Raw genomic sequence first — 17,099 nt, 5'->3', positions numbered from 1 at the left:
CTATTATATTTGTAATTATATTTTTCCTTATTTATTTTTATATCGAAGAAATGTGGATTGTACGTACAGCGTAGTACTAAGAGCACTTTTAATAAATTTTTTATCCTATTTTTTAAAATAAATCACCAAATGTCATATTTTTTATTTTATATATTAATTTTTACAATATATCATGTATTGGTTTATTAACTTTTTCTTTATATTATTTTAATATTATATATTTTAATATTTTATGGAAGAAAAAGTATAAGAAGAGAAATTAATTTGAGAGAAAAAGTACAATAAGAGATAAACAATAAATAAAAAAATATTTACATTTATGCATAGTCTCTTCTACCTCCAGCATCAATACTGTACAAAAATAGAAAATAGAAATGAAATGTAATATCCGTTGGATGCATATTTAGACTACTTTTCTTTAAATTTTATATAACTCATTGTGAGTGCTATTATCGAATTTCCTATTGATTTCTATTGACATAGGGTTTAAATTTTATTGCATGTTAAAGAAGCAATGATCTTCCACTTAAAACACGAGAATATGAGAAAAAATAGGTATAGCTTTACGTTCATGACTCATTTTTCAAAGTTCAAATATATGACTATCACAACCAAATAAGTATTTTTTTTTAATATATTTGATTTTTCATTTAAGAGTAATATTACATAAAGTCTTGAAATGCGTAAGCGACGTGTAACCGTTTTGGAAAAAGAGTATCAACTACTAATTTTTTTTTTTTTTTTAATGTGGGTCTTGTATTTACTCACTTTTGTAAAGAGATTACACAATATTTATATATTTTACGACTATAAATATCATTTTTCTTTTATTTAAATAATGAATATTGTGTTAAGTGAACTCACTCTCTTATATAGCTTGCACACGACAGGTTAATGCGACAGTCCACATGTTTATTTTCTTTAGCATTTTGTTAATATGGTTGGTTATGTCGTTTTTTTTAATATAAAATAAATATTGAGTTTTACCATATTAATAAAGTGTATAAAAAATAAATAAAAATAACTATATATAACATTACTCTTGATTTAAAAATATATATATACAAATCTGAAAGCGAAGGCTGAATATAAAATTAGGACGATAAAAATTAATGATCATTTAAAATATAAAAAAAAAAACAAAGACCACTGAAAAAAGAAAAAAAAACAAAACAAAACAAAACAGCAAAACGAAACCACCGGTCGTTAAGGTACAAATATGGGAAATGAATTGAGAGGACAACTTTAACATTTCACACTAGTTTTTAATTAATAAAAATTCTGTTTTGGTCAATGTAAAAGGGCACTTACGTCAATAAACATTAAAAGGGCCTACTTTACCATTTTTAACCTTCTTTTGGAAAAGGCGAGAAAAGGGAGAAAGACAGAAGGGACCCTACCTGCTGCTACTCCTCAAAGTCTGAAACTGAACCATCCGATCGCCCACACAAACCGAAGACCGAACTTTCTCCGTCTCGTTCTTCTTTCGGCCTTATGTGTGGTTCGACTCCAAAATAACCCTATATCAGGTAAGTCCTGTTCAATTTCAATGTTATTCAGCAGTTTGCTTGTATATCAATTTATGTCTTTGTTCTTTCTGAGTAAAGGAAAATCGGTCCTGGGTTTTGATTGATTTTAACTAGGTCTCCTTTGATTCTACGGAACATCCATGAATTTGGATTTAACGTTTTGATTTTACTCGTTATGGTTACTTCCCCGCCTCCTTTTGTTGAATGCCCATGATTGTGGATTGGTCGATTTTTGTTAATGTTATAATCTCTCAATTTTAGTTTGCTTTCTTATTCCTAATATCTATCTTCTAGTCTATCAGTTAGTACGGACCTATGGGGTCTTTCATAAATTCAAAGATTTTGGGTTGGTAGACCTTTTCTCGCCGTGTTGAAACCTAGGTGGTCAATGGATCATCATTTTTTACCATAATTTTAGGTCGGTTTTTCTTCCTAGTGGCTATAAGTTGTAAGCTCAGTCTTTTATGTTCTGCATGGAATATCGAAATTTTATCTCTATTGATAAGACTTCGACTGAAATTGAGTTGCTTGATTTCAAATGACATTATGATTGCTCTATTTCTCACTCGCTCTCTCTCTTAAACCGACATCATATTCTATATTGAACATACTTGCCTGGGCAAGCATATGGAACATAGATGCCAGAGATGAAACTTGCTGGTTCTCTTGGGAAAAGTGTTGTAAAGGCCTGTGCCCATTTTACATAGCTACGGGAAAGTCGACAATATATGGCTTACATGGTCATTTATTTTGAGGCTCATACTGAAAGGAGTATACCAATGATGGTTTATGAACAGGGTTTTCGTTAAAAGGAGTTTCTGGATCTTAAGAATTTAACGAACATTTTATAAAAAGTTCTACCTCCACTTAAATTTTTTTCACCCAGCTTCTAATTACCTATGTTTGACTGTGCAGCTTTGTCGGAAAGCATGTTGTTCTACATCAAGGACTTGATCTATTTGGTGTGACATAAAAGATTGGCTAGGCTTTCCTTGGTAATTCATCAAGTCTATTGTTTAATTGTCAATTATCGTCTAAAGAAAGTGAGCTGCATGCCATCTCCTTGTGCATTTTCGAGTTAATAGTCTTCATGGCCTTAAGACCTTCATGTAAAGTTGGGTTCAATCTCAATGTATCCAACACGGATGATATTCAGTTAAATACCAAGTGGGAAGATGTGATTTGCCCTATATGCTTGGATTTTCCGCATAATGGTGTACTCCTCCAATGCTCTTCTTATGAGAAAGGATGCCGTCCTTTTGTTTGTGACACAGACCACTTGCATTCAAATTGCTTGGACCGTTTCAAAAGTGCTTATGGTATGTCAATCCCTTTAACATCTGATGTAACTCCCACAGAAAACAGGGATCCCGTGGCATCTGAAGGCAACTGTAAACCATGTTGTCCCTTGTGTAGAGGAGAGGTTATTGGGTGGTTTGTTGTTGACAAGGCCCGTCTATATCTGGATGCGAAGAAACGTTGTTGTGAGGAGGAACAATGTACATTCAGGGGAACTTACTTAGAACTGCAAAAGCATGCTCAACTGGAGCACCCTCATGCTCGTCCATCAAAGATTGATCCTGCACGGCAGCTTGATTGGGAGAATTTTCAACAGTCCTCTGAGATCATAGACGTTTTGAGCACTATTCATTCAGAAGTCCCACGTGGGGTGGTTTTGGGAGATTATGTAATTGAATATGGGGACGATGAAACTGGAGACGAGTTTGAGGACTTCCCTGGGGATGAGGGGAACTGGTGGACCTCTTGTATTTTGTATCAGGTGTTTGATAACTTCAGGAATTCTAGAAACAGAAGAAGGTCAAGAGTTAGTGATACAAGAAGAGGAAATCGCCGAACAAGTTATGAAAATTCTGTTTCTGATGAGGGTTCTGTGGCATCTATAGAATTTCCTGAGTATAGGATAGATGAGACTGACGATGAGTTTTTGAGTACAAATGTCCCAACAAGTAACTCCAGTCATCGCAGGTTAGTAGTGCTGCTTCTGAATCTCAATTGTCTTCAAATCATATTTTTCTGTTTGATGTCCATTGAATTTCAAGCTTTATTTACTGATTGATCCTACCTCTCTCCGTTGATCAGAATCCTGCCTGCTTTTGATTGTGTACATAAATTTCTTCATGGCACAAGTTTAAAATGGACGTCATTCCCCTCCCCCCCCCCCCCCCCAAAAAAAAAAAAAAGAAAAGAAAAAAACAGCTTGCTTTCTCAATCATTTTGTCAGTGTACAGGTATAACGAGACCTGGAATGCTACATTTGTGAAGCATTATCGTAATATGATGTTCAAAGTTGACTTAGCAAATGTGGTGAACTAAATTAAGCTACTTGTAAAAAATATAATTATCTAAAAGTCAATAAAATCCTTCATTGCTCGTAAAGCTAATATAATCATCTGGAAGTTTTTTTAATCCTATGATTATTGGGCAAGCAGCATTTGACCTTCTTTTAAGATGTCTTTAGGTTTGCGTTTTGGCTTTCGAGTTGGTAAGATTGGCTCCCTAACGTAGTGGGTAGTGTAAGATTAATTTTGACCTAAACTAGACATAAGATTATTATCAGTGCCATATATTATAGTCTGAGAAGTATTATTGATCATTAAATAGTAACTTGATGCATTATGTCTTGAGAGGTATTACGTATGAAAAAAGAAAAGAAAATGCATACAGGTCATTGGGTAATTGTTTTCTTGGGGGGGGGGGAGGGGGTGGGTCGGGGGATTGAGTTAACTTGTCATATTTACCCTGTTTTTCAATGCACACGACTAAAATTCTGAAAAGGTTTTCTTTTTGGAGCTTGAATGGTGAGGTAGGGGTATGTTTGGCATGAAAATAGCATGCAGATTAGTATGTAAGGTGGCGTTTCCTGGTTTCATTACTTTATGAAAAACTTACAAGTATTGCTGTTGTATTCACAGTTCTCGAAGACGCCGTTCCCGCTTCTACGATAATTAGGTATGAACTGGCCATGGATCTTCTTATATACTGGCTTTAGTCTACCGTAAGAAATCTTTGATGATCATATCGTGGGTCGTAAAATGTAATTACATCTCCAGGCATCATCATTTCCCACATTTCAACAAATTATGAGAATAATTGCCCTATTCATTGTTTTAACATTGTCTTTTTTAGTCACATAACTCGTTGCTTTTCTTTGACCGTGCTCGTATAGAAGTGAAGTGAAGTGAAGTGGAGAACAGAAGGATCCACTGCAAAGTATAAAAGATTCCATGCTTGCTAGAGATCATCTCATTGTTAAAACATGTAAAAGCTACATCTGGATCTTATCTTGCTACATTTGTGATAAGATATGCTGATTAGACAAGAATGAACCTGACAATCCCATCTGGTTATGTTATGACCATTGTAACATTCATCATTTCTCTTTGGCTTTAATTGTTTTTTTTCACCCCTATAGAATTCTGAAGGATGCAGAAAGTATTGCACAATGGAAAGTCAGCTGATAAACTACCATTTTATTTTATTACCGTTCTGCGTACCAGCTTCTGGAACAGCTAATATCTACCATTTTCTTAAACTTTACCTACCCCATCCCAAAAGATAGAAAAGAATAATCTCTAGCTTTGACCAACTTTGGCTGCAACACGTGTGCAGAGTTAAACATGCATAATACATTCTTAAATTTTAATGCTTTCCGACTGCTTTGACAAAGGATGGTAGCCATGTCAGCAATTTTTGTGGGCATAATTCAAGCAAGCAGGTTCAAGCAATCCTATCCTACAGCTTTAACCAATGTGAACTGTGTTATTAGTGCGTAAGGACGTTTCCAGTAAATTGCTCTCCATTCCACTGGGTCAAATTATTTTTGGAGGAGTTGTGCTAGGCTGCCGCCTGCTATGGCTACTGGGCGTGCGGCCTAGCACAAGTGTGATTTTTTATTTTTTTAATATATTTAAATATTTTTAAAAAATAAAAAAATACACAAATATACTAAAAATTACTTCTTTAATTATTAAATTAAAAAAATTAATTTAGAAAAAAAAAAGCTACATAAAGTAAGTAGAACGTGATATGTTTCTTAAGATTGGGAAATCTTTGATATCATTTCAAATAATTTGGCTTCATTTGGACTGTGGGAGTATCTCGTATTACCTATAAATGGTACTGAAATAGATTATAAATTGTAATGAATAGTTTATAAATAATAATAAATTATTTGTAAATAACATGGAAGTGTTTGTAAATAGTTATGAAATAGTATGATAAAGTTTAAAAACAGTTGTATTCACAAACACAACCTAAGTCTAGCCCATACGTACCTACATGCGTGTGTGTGTGTATATATATATATAAACTTTTGCGTGCTGATTTGGCTAGAGTACTATGATTGTTAGTGGAAAACTAATTTCATACTCGATTCAACCAAGCCTACAAACATTAGCTGCATGCAATAGTTAAGGCCTGTATATACATACATGCATGCATGGAGACTTTGGTTGAGGCCTGAGCCCTTTGTCACCACCTAGGGTTTTTTAGAGAATTTGCTAACCTTCTAGAAGCCTCCAAGTCTTTTGTAATCTTGTGGAATTGTGTGGAGTCATCTAGAAGGGGCGTTCTAGACAATTTAGAGTAGTGTTCTAGAAAGGGCCTTATAGACAATTCTAGAGTAGGAATCTAGAAAGTTCTTTACCGTTGGATTGATGACAAGTGTCACAATCCTAACCATTCTTTGTACCAAGAGTTCCCTATAAATAGAGGGGCTCTCATTTGTGTAAATCACCAAGCAATAAGAGAAACAAGTTCTCTAGAGCATCTCTCTCTATCTTCTCTCTCTAGTTTGTTCTCTATTGTCTTGAGTCCTTTAGAAGGCTTACTTAGGAGCTTTGTGGGAGAGAAAGCCTCCTAAGGCCGCACGGGTCGAGTGAAGAAATTCTAAGTCCGTGACAGTTGGTATCAGAGCCAACCAAGTTAGGATGGCGGATCCAAGTGAGATCACCATGGAGGTCCAGGAGACAAGAAAGAGCAAGAGGTCGAAGGACTCAAGCTCATCTATGGAGTCTCGTCTCGATGGGATCGAGAGGGCCATGGCCAAGATATTGGCCAAGATCGAGGAATGGGATCTGTCTCACAGGGAGGTGAGCACCCTCGACAACACGGTGACCAGGATGGAGGTGGCAGTAGCGGATGTCAGGGACCGGCTTGACATCGTGGAGCAAGGTATGGAGGAGCTAGGATTGGAGGGACAATCCGAATCGCTCAAGGAGTCCATTCTAAGCACCATTCACCCTACCATCGAAGCACAACGTGTTGAGAACGTTGCTTTCCAAGACCGGGTCTTGGGGGAGCTAACGAAACTCCATGGGCAAATGGAGGAATACCGCGTCGGTCTAGAGGAGACCAAGGCGGATTGGGCTATATGCAAGCGTGCAGTGGCCAATGGGGGCGTCGTCGGAGCTGGGATGATGGCGACACCAAGGGTGGATACCCCCAAACCAAAAGAGTTCGATGGCAAGCGGGATGCCAAAGAACTTGACAACTACATGTGGCACATGGAGCGCTACTTTGAAGCTTTGAACATGCAAGACGAGCGTGTCAAGGTACGTACTGCTTCCCTCTATCTTACTAATCTTGCTGGTACTTGGTGGCGACGTAAGCATAGTGAGATAGAGAAGGGTACTTGCTCCATTGATTCTTGGGAAGAGTTCAAGCGTGAACTCAAGAGGCAATTCTATCCCGAGAATGTGGCCATTCATGCGCGGAAGAGAATGAAGGAGTTGAAGCACACTTCTTCCATCCGCAACTATGTTGAGGAATTTTCTGCCCTCATGCTTCAAATTACAAACATGAGTGAAGAAGATCTCCTCTTCAACTTCATCGACGGTCTCAAATCTTGGGTGGCTCAAGAACTCAAGCGTCGTGGGGTCAACGACATCTCCACCGCCTTGACCGTGGCAGAAACCTTAGAAGAATTTGAGTATCATAAGAGTGACAACTCTTCAAGGCCCAAATCTCCAAAGGATGATCACCGTAAGGGTGGGGGAGCGAAGGGGTTCAAGCCACAGTACAAAGACCGTGGAGACAAGCCTTCAACATCAAAGGAGGGCAAGAAGGACAACTCCAAAGATAAAAAGCCAAAGGATGCTTGCTTCCTTTGTAACGGACCACATTGGACTAGAGATTGTCCCAAGAGGAAGGCCCTCAATGCTATGTTGGAGGAGAAGGAAGTTCAAGAGAAGTCGCACCTGGGGTGTCTACAACTTCTCAACTCCCTAAAGGCAAGCACAAAGCCAACCACTAAGGATAGGTCTTTGATGTTTGTAGAGGTGCTCGTTAATGGGAAGAAGAGTCACGCCATGGTCGACTCAGGAGCATCTCATAACTTCATTAAGAAGGAAGAGGCCACACGGCTAGGGATTCCTCTTAAGAAGGGTCAAGGATGGCTGAAGACTGTGAATTCTGAAGCCAAACCCCTTGATGGCGTAGCTCACGGGGTGGAGCTACAACTTGGCACGTGGAGAGGCACGGTGGACTTCTCGGTCGCTCCTATGGATGATTTTGACATCGTGTTGGGGATGGAATTCTTGAGACAGTTCAATGTAGTGTCTCTTCCCCACTATAACTCGGTGTGCATCTTGGAAGGGGGTCCATGCATGATACCCACCGTGTCCAAGCCAAACACCACCCAACTTCTATCTGCCATGCAATTCAAGAAGGGATGGAAGAAGGGCGAGGTGTCATACTTGGCTTCTATGGAGGAAGGGGAAGTGAAGATTTCCTCCCCTCCACCCAAAGAAATCCAAAGGGTCCTCAGTGACTATGAGGATGTCATGCCGCCAGAGTTGCCCAAGCAACTACCACCTAGGAGAGAGGTGGATCATCAGATCGAGATGGAACCCGGCGCTAAACCACCCGCCAAAGCCCCTTATCGCATGTCGCCTCCAGAGCTTGAAGAACTAAGGAGGCAACTAAAGGAGCTACTTGATGCCGGATTCATCCAACCCTCCAAGGCACCATACGGGGCACCCGTGTTGTTTCAAAGGAAGCATGATGGGTCTTTGCGGCTGTGCATTGACTACCGAGCTCTAAACAAGGTAACCATCAAAAACAAGTACCCTATTCCTTTGATTGCTGACTTATTTGATCAACTAGGCCATGCAAAGTACTTCTCCAAGCTTGATCTAAGATCGGGATATTATCAAGTAAGAATTGCGGAAGGAGATGAAGCCAAAACAACTTGTGTAACTCGCTATGGGGCATACGAGTTCCTAGTGATGCCCTTCGGCCTCACAAATGCTCCAGCTACCTTCTGCACGCTCATGAACAAGATCTTTCATCCCTATCTTGATCAGTTTGTGGTAGTCTATCTAGATGATATTGTCATCTATAGTTCTACCCTTGAAGAACATGTAGAGCATCTAAGGGTTGTTTTCCGTGTCTTAAGGGAAAACCAACTCTATGTCAAGAAGGAGAAGTGCTCATTCGCTCTAAACGAAGTCCATTTCCTTGGCCACAAAATCCAAGGTGGAAAACTCAGCATGGAGGAGGGAAAAATTGAGGCAATCAAGAAGTGGGAGCCTCCCACTAAGGTTACCGAGCTCCGATCCTTCCTTGGGCTTGTCAACTATTATAGGAGATTTATAAAGGGATACTCCACAAGAGCATCCCCCCTCACTGACTTGCTCAAGAAGAACCGGGCATGGGAGTGGTCATCAAGGTGTCAGGAAGCCTTTGACGATCTGAAGACTGCCATCACGGAGGAACCGGTCATGGCCTTACCAGATTGTACCAAGCCTTTTGAGGTACAATCAGATGCATCAGATTTTGCCATAGGGGGAGTTCTCATGCAAGACGGACATCCTATTGCATATGAGAGTCGCAAACTCAATGAAACTGAGAGGCGATACACTGTGCAAGAAAAGGAGATGACAGCTATCATCCACTGCCTCAGAGTTTGGCGACACTATCTGCTTGTCTCCCATTTTGTGGTCAAGACAGACAACATTGCCACTAGTTACTTCCAGAGTCAGAAGAAACTAAGCCCAAAGCAAGCTAGGTGGCAAGACTTCTTGGCAGAATTTGACTTTGTCTTGGAGTACAAACCAGGCAAGGCCAACCTCGTTGCGGATGCGCTAAGCAGAAAATGTGAACTTTCTGCTATGACTCAAGCTCAAGGGGAGCTACTTGGGGTAATCCGTGAAGGCATGGAGCATGATCCCTTAGCCAAGAACTTGGTGAACATGGCTAAGGAAGGGAAAACCAAGAGATTCTGGGTAGAGGACGGTCTTCTCTACACCCTCAGGCGGAGAATCTATGTTCCAAAGTGGGGAAACCTACGTAGGAACCTTATCAAGGAATGCCATGATTCCTTGTGGGCTGGACACCCGGGCCAACGACGTACTCGAGCTTTGCTGGAAGCTTCCTACTATTGGCCTCAAATGAGAGACGAGGTGGAACTCTTCGTGAAGACTTGTCTTGTGTGTCAACAAGATAAGGTGGAGAATCAGAGTCCTGCAGGATTGCTAGAACCACTACCCATTCCTTCACATCCATGGGAGAGTGTGAGCATGGATTTCATAGTGGCTCTACCTAAATCCGAGGGTTGCGGTACCCTCATTGTGGTGGTAGATCGATTCTCCAAGTATGCCACCTTCATCGCAGCTCCTAAGGATTGCTCAGCTGAAGAAACTGCAAAGTTATTCTTCAAGCATGTGGTGAAGTATTGGGGCTTACCACGGAGCATCATTAGTGATCGAGACCCTCGCTTCACAGGAAAGTTCTGGTCAGGACTATTCAAGCTTATGGGGTCTGCCCTACACTTCTCTACCAGCTTTCACCCTCAGACAGATGGGCAAACTGAAAGGGTGAATGCCTTGTTAGAGTTATACTTGAGGCACTTTGTAAGTGCCAACCAGTCCGATTGGGCCAAGTTATTGGATGTCGCTCAATTCTCCTACAATTTACAAAGGAGCGAGTCCACGAACAAGAGCCCATTTGAGATTGTAATGGGACAGCAGCCACTTACTCCCCAGTCATTGGAGACAAGCTACACGGGGAATTGTCCGACAGCCTTCAAGGTTGCTAAATCTTGGAACGAGCAATTGGATGTGACCCGTTCCTACTTAGACAAAGCAACCAAGAAGATGAAGAAGTGGGCTGATCAGAAGAGGAGGCACGCAGAATATCGTATAGGCGACTTGGTGTTAGTAAAGATCTTGTCGAGCCAACACAAGTTCACAAGAAAGCTACACAAGGGGCTTGTACGACGTTATGAGGGACCATTCCCAATCATCAAGAAAGTAGGGAAGGTCTCCTACAAGCTGGACTTACCCTCCAAGTTCAAACTTCATCCAGTTTTCCATGTCAGCTGCTTGAAGCCTTACCATGGTGATGAAGAGGAGCCAACACGAGGAGAGTCCAAGCGTGCACCATTGGGCATAACTACCACTTTCGACAAGGAAGTAGAAGAAATCTTGGCGGACCGTGTCATCAGGCGAAAGAGTCATATGCCACGCCAAGAATACTTGATCAAGTGGAAGGGATTGCCCGAAAGCGAGACAACTTGGGAACCAAAGGGGTCATTGTGGCAGTTTGAAGATCACATCCGGAGGTTCCATGAAGACACCGCGTCGAGGACGTCGCGAAGCTTGGTGGGGGAGAATGTCACCACCTAGGGTTTTTTAGAGAATTTGCTAACCTTCTAGAAGCCTCCAAGTCTTTTGTAATCTTGTGGAATTGTGTGGAGTCATCTAGAAGGGGCGTTCTAGACAATTTAGAGTAGTGTTCTAGAAAGGGCCTTATAGACAATTCTAGAGTAGGAATCTAGAAAGTTCTTTACCGTTGGATTGATGACAAGTGTCACAATCCTAACCATTCTTTGTACCAAGAGTTCCCTATAAATAGAGGGGCTCTCATTTGTGTAAATCACCAAGCAATAAGAGAAACAAGTTCTCTAGAGCATCTCTCTCTATCTTCTCTCTCTAGTTTGTTCTCTATTGTCTTGAGTCTTTTAGAAGGCTTACTTAGGAGCTTTGTGGGAGAGAAAGCCTCCTAAGGCCGCACGGGTCGAGTGAAGAAATTCTAAGTCCGTGACACCTTTCCCTTGTTAAAACTAACTCTTTTCTAACTATTTTCTAATTAATCAATATAGTTATACGATTTAATTAGAAATAATTTTAATTTTACTTAATATTTTAATTAAAATAAAGTTATAAAATAGTAATAAAAAATGATAAAGTTGATCTAATTATTATTATTATTATTTATATATAATATATTTGTTGAACCATCATCTTCGCACTGTATCTCACTTTGAAACGCATTTATAACAGTGGGTTCCAACATCCCACGTCCTTATTTTGTCGACATTGTGGGGACCATTCTCTTTAGCCGACTATTTAGACCTATTTAATTTTCAATGCACGAATGTGACTTAATTCAGTGATTGTACTTGTTTCTCCACCATTAAAAACAATGCAAGAAGATGACGAAAAGAAGATCAGCTACTAATTTTTTCTTCTTCTTTGTTTTTGGATCGCCAGATGGAATACTGTGATTGACCAATCAAAATTAATTACTGGAAGATATGAACATTCTTCTCAGACAGGGGGGCAGGCGGCAAGTATCAGTCCCAACAGCCTTTTAGAAGCATCAATAAATAAAAAAAAGTAAAAGAAAAGATAGAAAACATCGCACTGGAAGCTCTTTCTTTCAATATGGTAAGCATATTATGATATACAAAATCATGTCCAAGCAAATCCCAGATGTATGCATATGCTAGCTACTAGATAACCAACCAACCCATTTATGACTGACTTCATCAACAAAAAGATGTGTGCAGTCTGGAACTAGTATAGGACGTTCTTGGGCAAGTTCCGGATAACATTGCTTTTCATCCCAATCTTTGAACGCATGGCATCCACTCCCGATCTATTTCATATGCTTCATCACTTTCATCCTCACCATCTGTTATCTCGACTGCACCGTAGCCAATCCCATGCTCCTATACCTGAAATCAAGATCCAACCATATAATCACACCATATGATTTCATTTATTTTTGGCTTTTTTGCCGAAGAAAAGGCTGCGTGTTTCCCCCAGACTGGGGCTGACACAATGGATCAATGCAAACCTTGAGGAGGCAAGTGCTGCAATAATTGCCGCATTGTTCATAGGTGAAGGACGTGGCTTTTGGCGATAGTAGCGTAAATATTCCCGGGAACCAAATGTTTTGGTTGACGTACCCTCATCAGATCTTCTTGTTATGATGAGCTCAGCTCCACCGATCCCAAGTTCTACAGTGTTGTCCATATCACCTGACGCAACCAGCTGCTTGCCATCATCATCAACATAACTGTAACAAAAAATGTAAGCTTAGATTTATCAAAATATAGATCTGGAACAATGTTAATGCTAACCAAAGAAACAAGATTGCCAATAACATTGTAGAACCCAAGTTATCAGATATGACAAAAACCTGCTACTATAATCATAGAAGTAATCTAACTCAGCCTCCTCCTCCTCGTCCCCATCACCATAATGTACTTTGCAATGACTTTTTGCCACCATATGCTTTCTAACTGCTTCCAAACTGCTAAAAGGGTAACGGCGGTCATTGCAGTACAGACACGTGAAATCTCTCTTGACCTGGGAAGAGAAAAATAAGGCAGAACGGATGTGAATATAACAATTTCTAACAACAAAATTACAAAATAGGAATTTCAATAAGAAACAACATAGCAATTGTTTCGGTACCTTAAGGCCAAGATAAGTAAGAAACCCTTTTGGATCCTTTAGATACTCAACATCTGGAATGAAGAACCCATGCTGCTTGTGCACGTGAACCATGCAGCTCTCTGGAGTTTCATGTTTGAGGTCACACATAAAGCAAGAAGATGGATCGAACTCCTCATGCTCATCATCATCGTAAACATTATCCATATCATTGTTGGAGGCAATATCATGTACATTCAATTCAGTTAAGGACCTTGTCGCTTCACCAACCAAGTCTTCTTCAGGATCTACCTCCTCCCACTCATCATCGCTTTCTTCACTTTCTTCATTGTTTACCTCCCTTCGTTGGGGTGGCTTACTCACAACACAATGGGGAAGTGGCTTGATTATCGCCTTCTCCTCCTCTTGACGATTTGTTCCTTGAGAAGCCCGCATGATGTGAGTTCGAGATTTAAGATGCTGAGCATGAGCCTCTGAACTTCTATACCCTTTCCCACAAAGACCACAACTGTAGAGCATTGGAGTTTCCCTGGGCTGGCGTTTCTCTTTAGCAAGCGCAGATTCTCTAGCTAGAAACAATACTTCAGTCACTCCAGGAACCCCAGCTACCTTTTTAAGAGAATAAACATGGAAAATATTGTCAATACCAATTTCAGCTCATTAATCAGGTCTTCCACCCACATAGCAATCAAAGAGTATAAAAACAAAAAACAAAAGTTAACTTAGACCGGAAATTATGATCTACTGACTAAACTTGATCTCTGGCATTAGTTTAAAACATCCAATAGTCCACCTGCAGCTACAGTTGTATTTTATGAGCAAATATTATTTCCGAAACTAATTATTCACACTGTAAGTAGGGCTATGAAATTGGTGCAATGATCAGGAGTGGGCATGAAACAACATTAAGCAAGGGTCAGAAGTGAGACAAACTTGAAAGAAAAGAAATTACCACTATTACCTTCCATTCAATAACTATTTGGAGTTGTAACTGCTTCCAGAAATGTTGATATAAAAAAAGGTGTATATTATATCAAATACACAAAAATATGGAAAAACCACAACTGTTTTCAAAAGAACGACGAACATTTTTTTTAGAACCAGTTCAATCAAGCTTATCCATAAAGATATTTCCAGTCAAAACAAAAAAACCAAGCCACTGCATCCAAGCTAACTTCTCGTTGAAGAGAAAACCATATAACCGCACTAATAAAGACACATTATCAGTCCAACTTCATCGCGACTGCATAATTTACTGATTCGCGTAACATAAAGCGAGGCAGAGTTCAATATCTTTACCATATGAACAGAATTGAAGAATTGTTTATACAGACGAAGCATTATTATTTTTTGATCAGTAGCATATTTAACAGCAGATTCTTATTTGATATGATGCTTTTGTCACCAAAGATCAAATCCGTCATCTCACTTAAAACATATGTTTCGCGTGTCGAGAGAATTCAAGAGTCTAGGCTGTGTTTGGAAGTTGAGCTGAGTTAAATTGACTTGAATGAAAGTTGAAAGTTAAATAAAATATTATTTTTTAATATTATTATTATTTTAAAATTTAAAAAAATTAAATTATTTATTATATTTTATATTAAAATTTAAAAAAATTATAATGATTAGATGAGATGAGTTGATATGAATTTATCATTCAAAATAATCAAATTATATTTAGACAGTGAGATGATATCAAATTGTTTGTAAATAATAATAAAAAGTAATGAAATAATATTAAACAGTAATAAATAATATCATAAAATGGTAAAAAATAATAACAAAATAATTAATAATAGTGAAGTCACCACCCAAATCCATTTATCGATATAGTTAAAAATTAATTTAATTCCTTATTTTTCCCACCGCTTGTCGAGAAGCAAAAGAAAAAAATATGAAGAAAAGAAGAGACTTCAGCGGCCAAATGTAATAGAGAAAACCCTAACACTGATAACCACAATAAATATGCACGGAAAAGTTATATAGGTAAGAAAAAGTAGGGAAACCTTGCGCTTGAGATTATAGCGGTGCCATTCGGACTTGTAATGGAGCTTTCGCTCCGCATGGTCCTTAAACTGTTGGTTGCAGGAATTGCAGGTTAGCCCACGCATGTTCTAGGATTCAGTCTCAGATTCCAGAGAAAGATCAAGAGAGCTGAAGGAAATGAATGTGGGAGGTTGAAAAGTGGATGAGGAAACATCTTTATATTCGAGAAAGAAAAGAGACGAACGACGGTTCGTGGAATCGTAGTCGATGAAACGGGGAAGAAAGATCAGGCCACGCAACTGAAGGTTGACGCAAGCGCTTCGGTATTGCTAGTCATGCTGGGCTGCCTGGCGTGCCGCCTACACAAACTGTCTTTTTTTATTTTTATTTTTATTCATAATGTACAATCTTTTAAAAAAATTATAAATACGATATCTACGTTAAAAGTAATTAATTTTTTAATAATATATTAAATTTTTTAAAAGATAATTATATGATATTTATACACTTTATACCTATAAATAATATTCCTCCATGCAAACAAATATTTTCATAAATAAAAAAAAATATTTTAGCTGCAAAAAAATTTTATAAAAATAAATCTACAAATTGATTTGAGATTGGTTTGATTATAAGAGCATATGTTCATTGTGCCGTTGCTAAATGTCATGGTGCATTTCTTTTTTCTGGATTTTCTTTAACACTGCGTCTTTGGTTCTGAATGACTTCCACACCAAATCTTACACAAGAATTAAACAAAGTTCCATCCATTCAACAAGAATGCAAACTAGCGAAGCCAGTTTCATATTCTTCAAATTAGAAGAACAAATGTATTCCTTGTTGTGAACACAAAGTTGTCTTTTACATATAATGAGTCATTGACTAACACCAAAATTCGAGTCTCACGAATCAAATGCATTTCCGTAATGCAAAACAAGAAAGCCCAAGTACTCTGCATTCTTATACAAGGAATTCTAAAATAAATTAATCACGTGACTAAATATTAATTTAAAAATGAATGAGGCCTCAAACGAAACAAAAGAATGTTGACTATCATGAACATTTCGAAATGGTCAAGATGCGATTTTCCAACTACCTGTCCTGCTTCATTATAGAAATGCACGGGCCAGATATTTTACTTCTTAAAAATGTATAGATTTCACACCTTTGGCTTGAAAACTTTTAGAGAAGATCCTTAGGTTCTCCATGGCAGTTCGGATTTGCTCAGAAATTGTAGCATAGAGACATCTCTGCGCTAACTCATCCATTTTGTTGGGGGAAATGCTCGGCCATCCTCTAGTAGGAAGTGACAAATTACGAGATGTCGAAATAGCTGTCTGCCTCATTCTGGCAAGGTCAAATTCCAAGGGCTCACCAACAATTATGTTAATTTTCTTATTACATAGCGGAAAAGGAGGCCGCCTACCACGAAAATATGTCTCCGGCATGACCTGCATATTTGAGTAGGTGTGAATGTGAAATATGCCAAAATAAACAAATGAAACATTAGCAATTCAAACGAAATTATGTTCGCATAAATTGAACACAATAGATTCACTTTTTTCATTTTGGGTAAATGAGTACATTCGTCTGCCAAAATGGATTAGATTGCATAATCTGAAAACAAGTGATCTTACATAGTTTTAACATTAACCAGGATTTTGAAGAGCCACACTTGAACAAGTATATGCAGATACACATGATAAAGCATCCACCAGGTCTCGTTACAAAGCATGAGATAACTACAATGATAATGACCACAGAAATCGCACCCTTCACAGAGTGATGGCACAAGAGGAAGCAGAAATAATCACAGCAAGGGAGAAAGTCATGGCAGAAGAATACAAAGTGATGACTGATATTGTCTTGAGTTACTGAT

At 38.8% G+C, this 17,099-nt stretch overlaps 3 protein-coding genes across 6 annotated transcripts in view; 1 reads left to right on the top strand and 2 right to left on the bottom strand.

The window, feature by feature from the left end:
• Positions 1–1,365: 1,365 nt before the first annotated feature.
• LOC122315641 lies at positions 1,366–5,031 on the top strand. Of its 2 annotated transcripts, none has more exons than XM_043131681.1 (4): positions 1,366–1,529; positions 2,445–3,515; positions 4,463–4,499; positions 4,720–5,031. In XM_043131681.1, exons 2-3 carry the CDS (start codon positions 2,620–2,622, stop codon positions 4,497–4,499), a joined length of 933 nt encoding a protein of 310 aa, XP_042987615.1. In that variant the 5' UTR covers positions 1,366–1,529; positions 2,445–2,619; the 3' UTR covers positions 4,720–5,031. The 2 variants fall into 2 exon arrangements, with proteins under 2 accessions (XP_042987615.1, XP_042987614.1); XM_043131680.1 differs by having other exon boundaries at positions 1,367–1,529; positions 4,717–5,031.
• Positions 5,032–12,182: 7,151 nt separating this feature from the next.
• Positions 12,183–15,582, bottom strand: LOC122315640 (cytoplasmic 60S subunit biogenesis factor REI1 homolog 1). Its single transcript, XM_043131679.1, has 5 exons — positions 15,241–15,582; positions 13,256–13,843; positions 12,978–13,147; positions 12,633–12,854; positions 12,183–12,510 (listed from the first exon to the last, which is right to left on the bottom strand). The coding sequence occupies exons 1-5, from the start codon at positions 15,343–15,345 to the stop codon at positions 12,471–12,473; spliced, it is 1,125 nt and encodes a 374-aa protein (XP_042987613.1). The 5' UTR covers positions 15,346–15,582; the 3' UTR covers positions 12,183–12,470.
• Positions 15,583–15,971: 389 nt separating this feature from the next.
• The window catches only part of LOC122315638 (N-acylphosphatidylethanolamine synthase), a 5,275-nt gene continuing 4,147 nt past the window's right edge, over positions 15,972–17,099 (bottom strand). For all 3 annotated transcript variants that reach the window (XM_043131676.1, XM_043131677.1, XM_043131678.1), the window contains one exon: positions 15,972–16,671. In XM_043131676.1, the coding sequence (XP_042987610.1) occupies positions 16,363–16,671 (309 nt within the window). In that variant the 3' untranslated portion in view covers positions 15,972–16,362. The remainder of the gene's footprint in view (positions 16,672–17,099) is intronic.

This window comes from Carya illinoinensis, chromosome 7 (genome assembly GCF_018687715.1).
Source record: "Carya illinoinensis cultivar Pawnee chromosome 7, C.illinoinensisPawnee_v1, whole genome shotgun sequence".
NCBI classification, from domain to species: Eukaryota; Viridiplantae; Streptophyta; class Magnoliopsida; order Fagales; family Juglandaceae; genus Carya; species Carya illinoinensis.
This window is presented reverse-complemented; position numbering and strand designations above follow the sequence as displayed.

Bases quoted from the DNA above. Each gene is read 5' to 3' on its own strand.
- LOC122315641 (XM_043131681.1), top strand. From the start codon at position 2,620: ATGGCCTTAAGACCTTCATGTAAAGTTGGGTTCAATCTCAATGTATCC. The intron at 3,516-4,462 runs GTTAGTAGTGCT...TTGTATTCACAG, and splicing joins AGTAACTCCAGTCATCGCAG to TTCTCGAAGACGCCGTTCCC.
- LOC122315640 (XM_043131679.1), bottom strand. From the start codon at position 15,345: ATGCGTGGGCTAACCTGCAATTCCTGCAACCAACAGTTTAAGGACCAT. The intron at 13,844-15,240 runs GTTTCCCTACTT...TCTCTTAAAAAG, and splicing joins GCTATAATCTCAAGCGCAAG to GTAGCTGGGGTTCCTGGAGT. The intron at 12,511-12,632 runs GTTTGCATTGAT...TCTTGATTTCAG, and splicing joins GCAGCACTTGCCTCCTCAAG to GTATAGGAGCATGGGATTGG.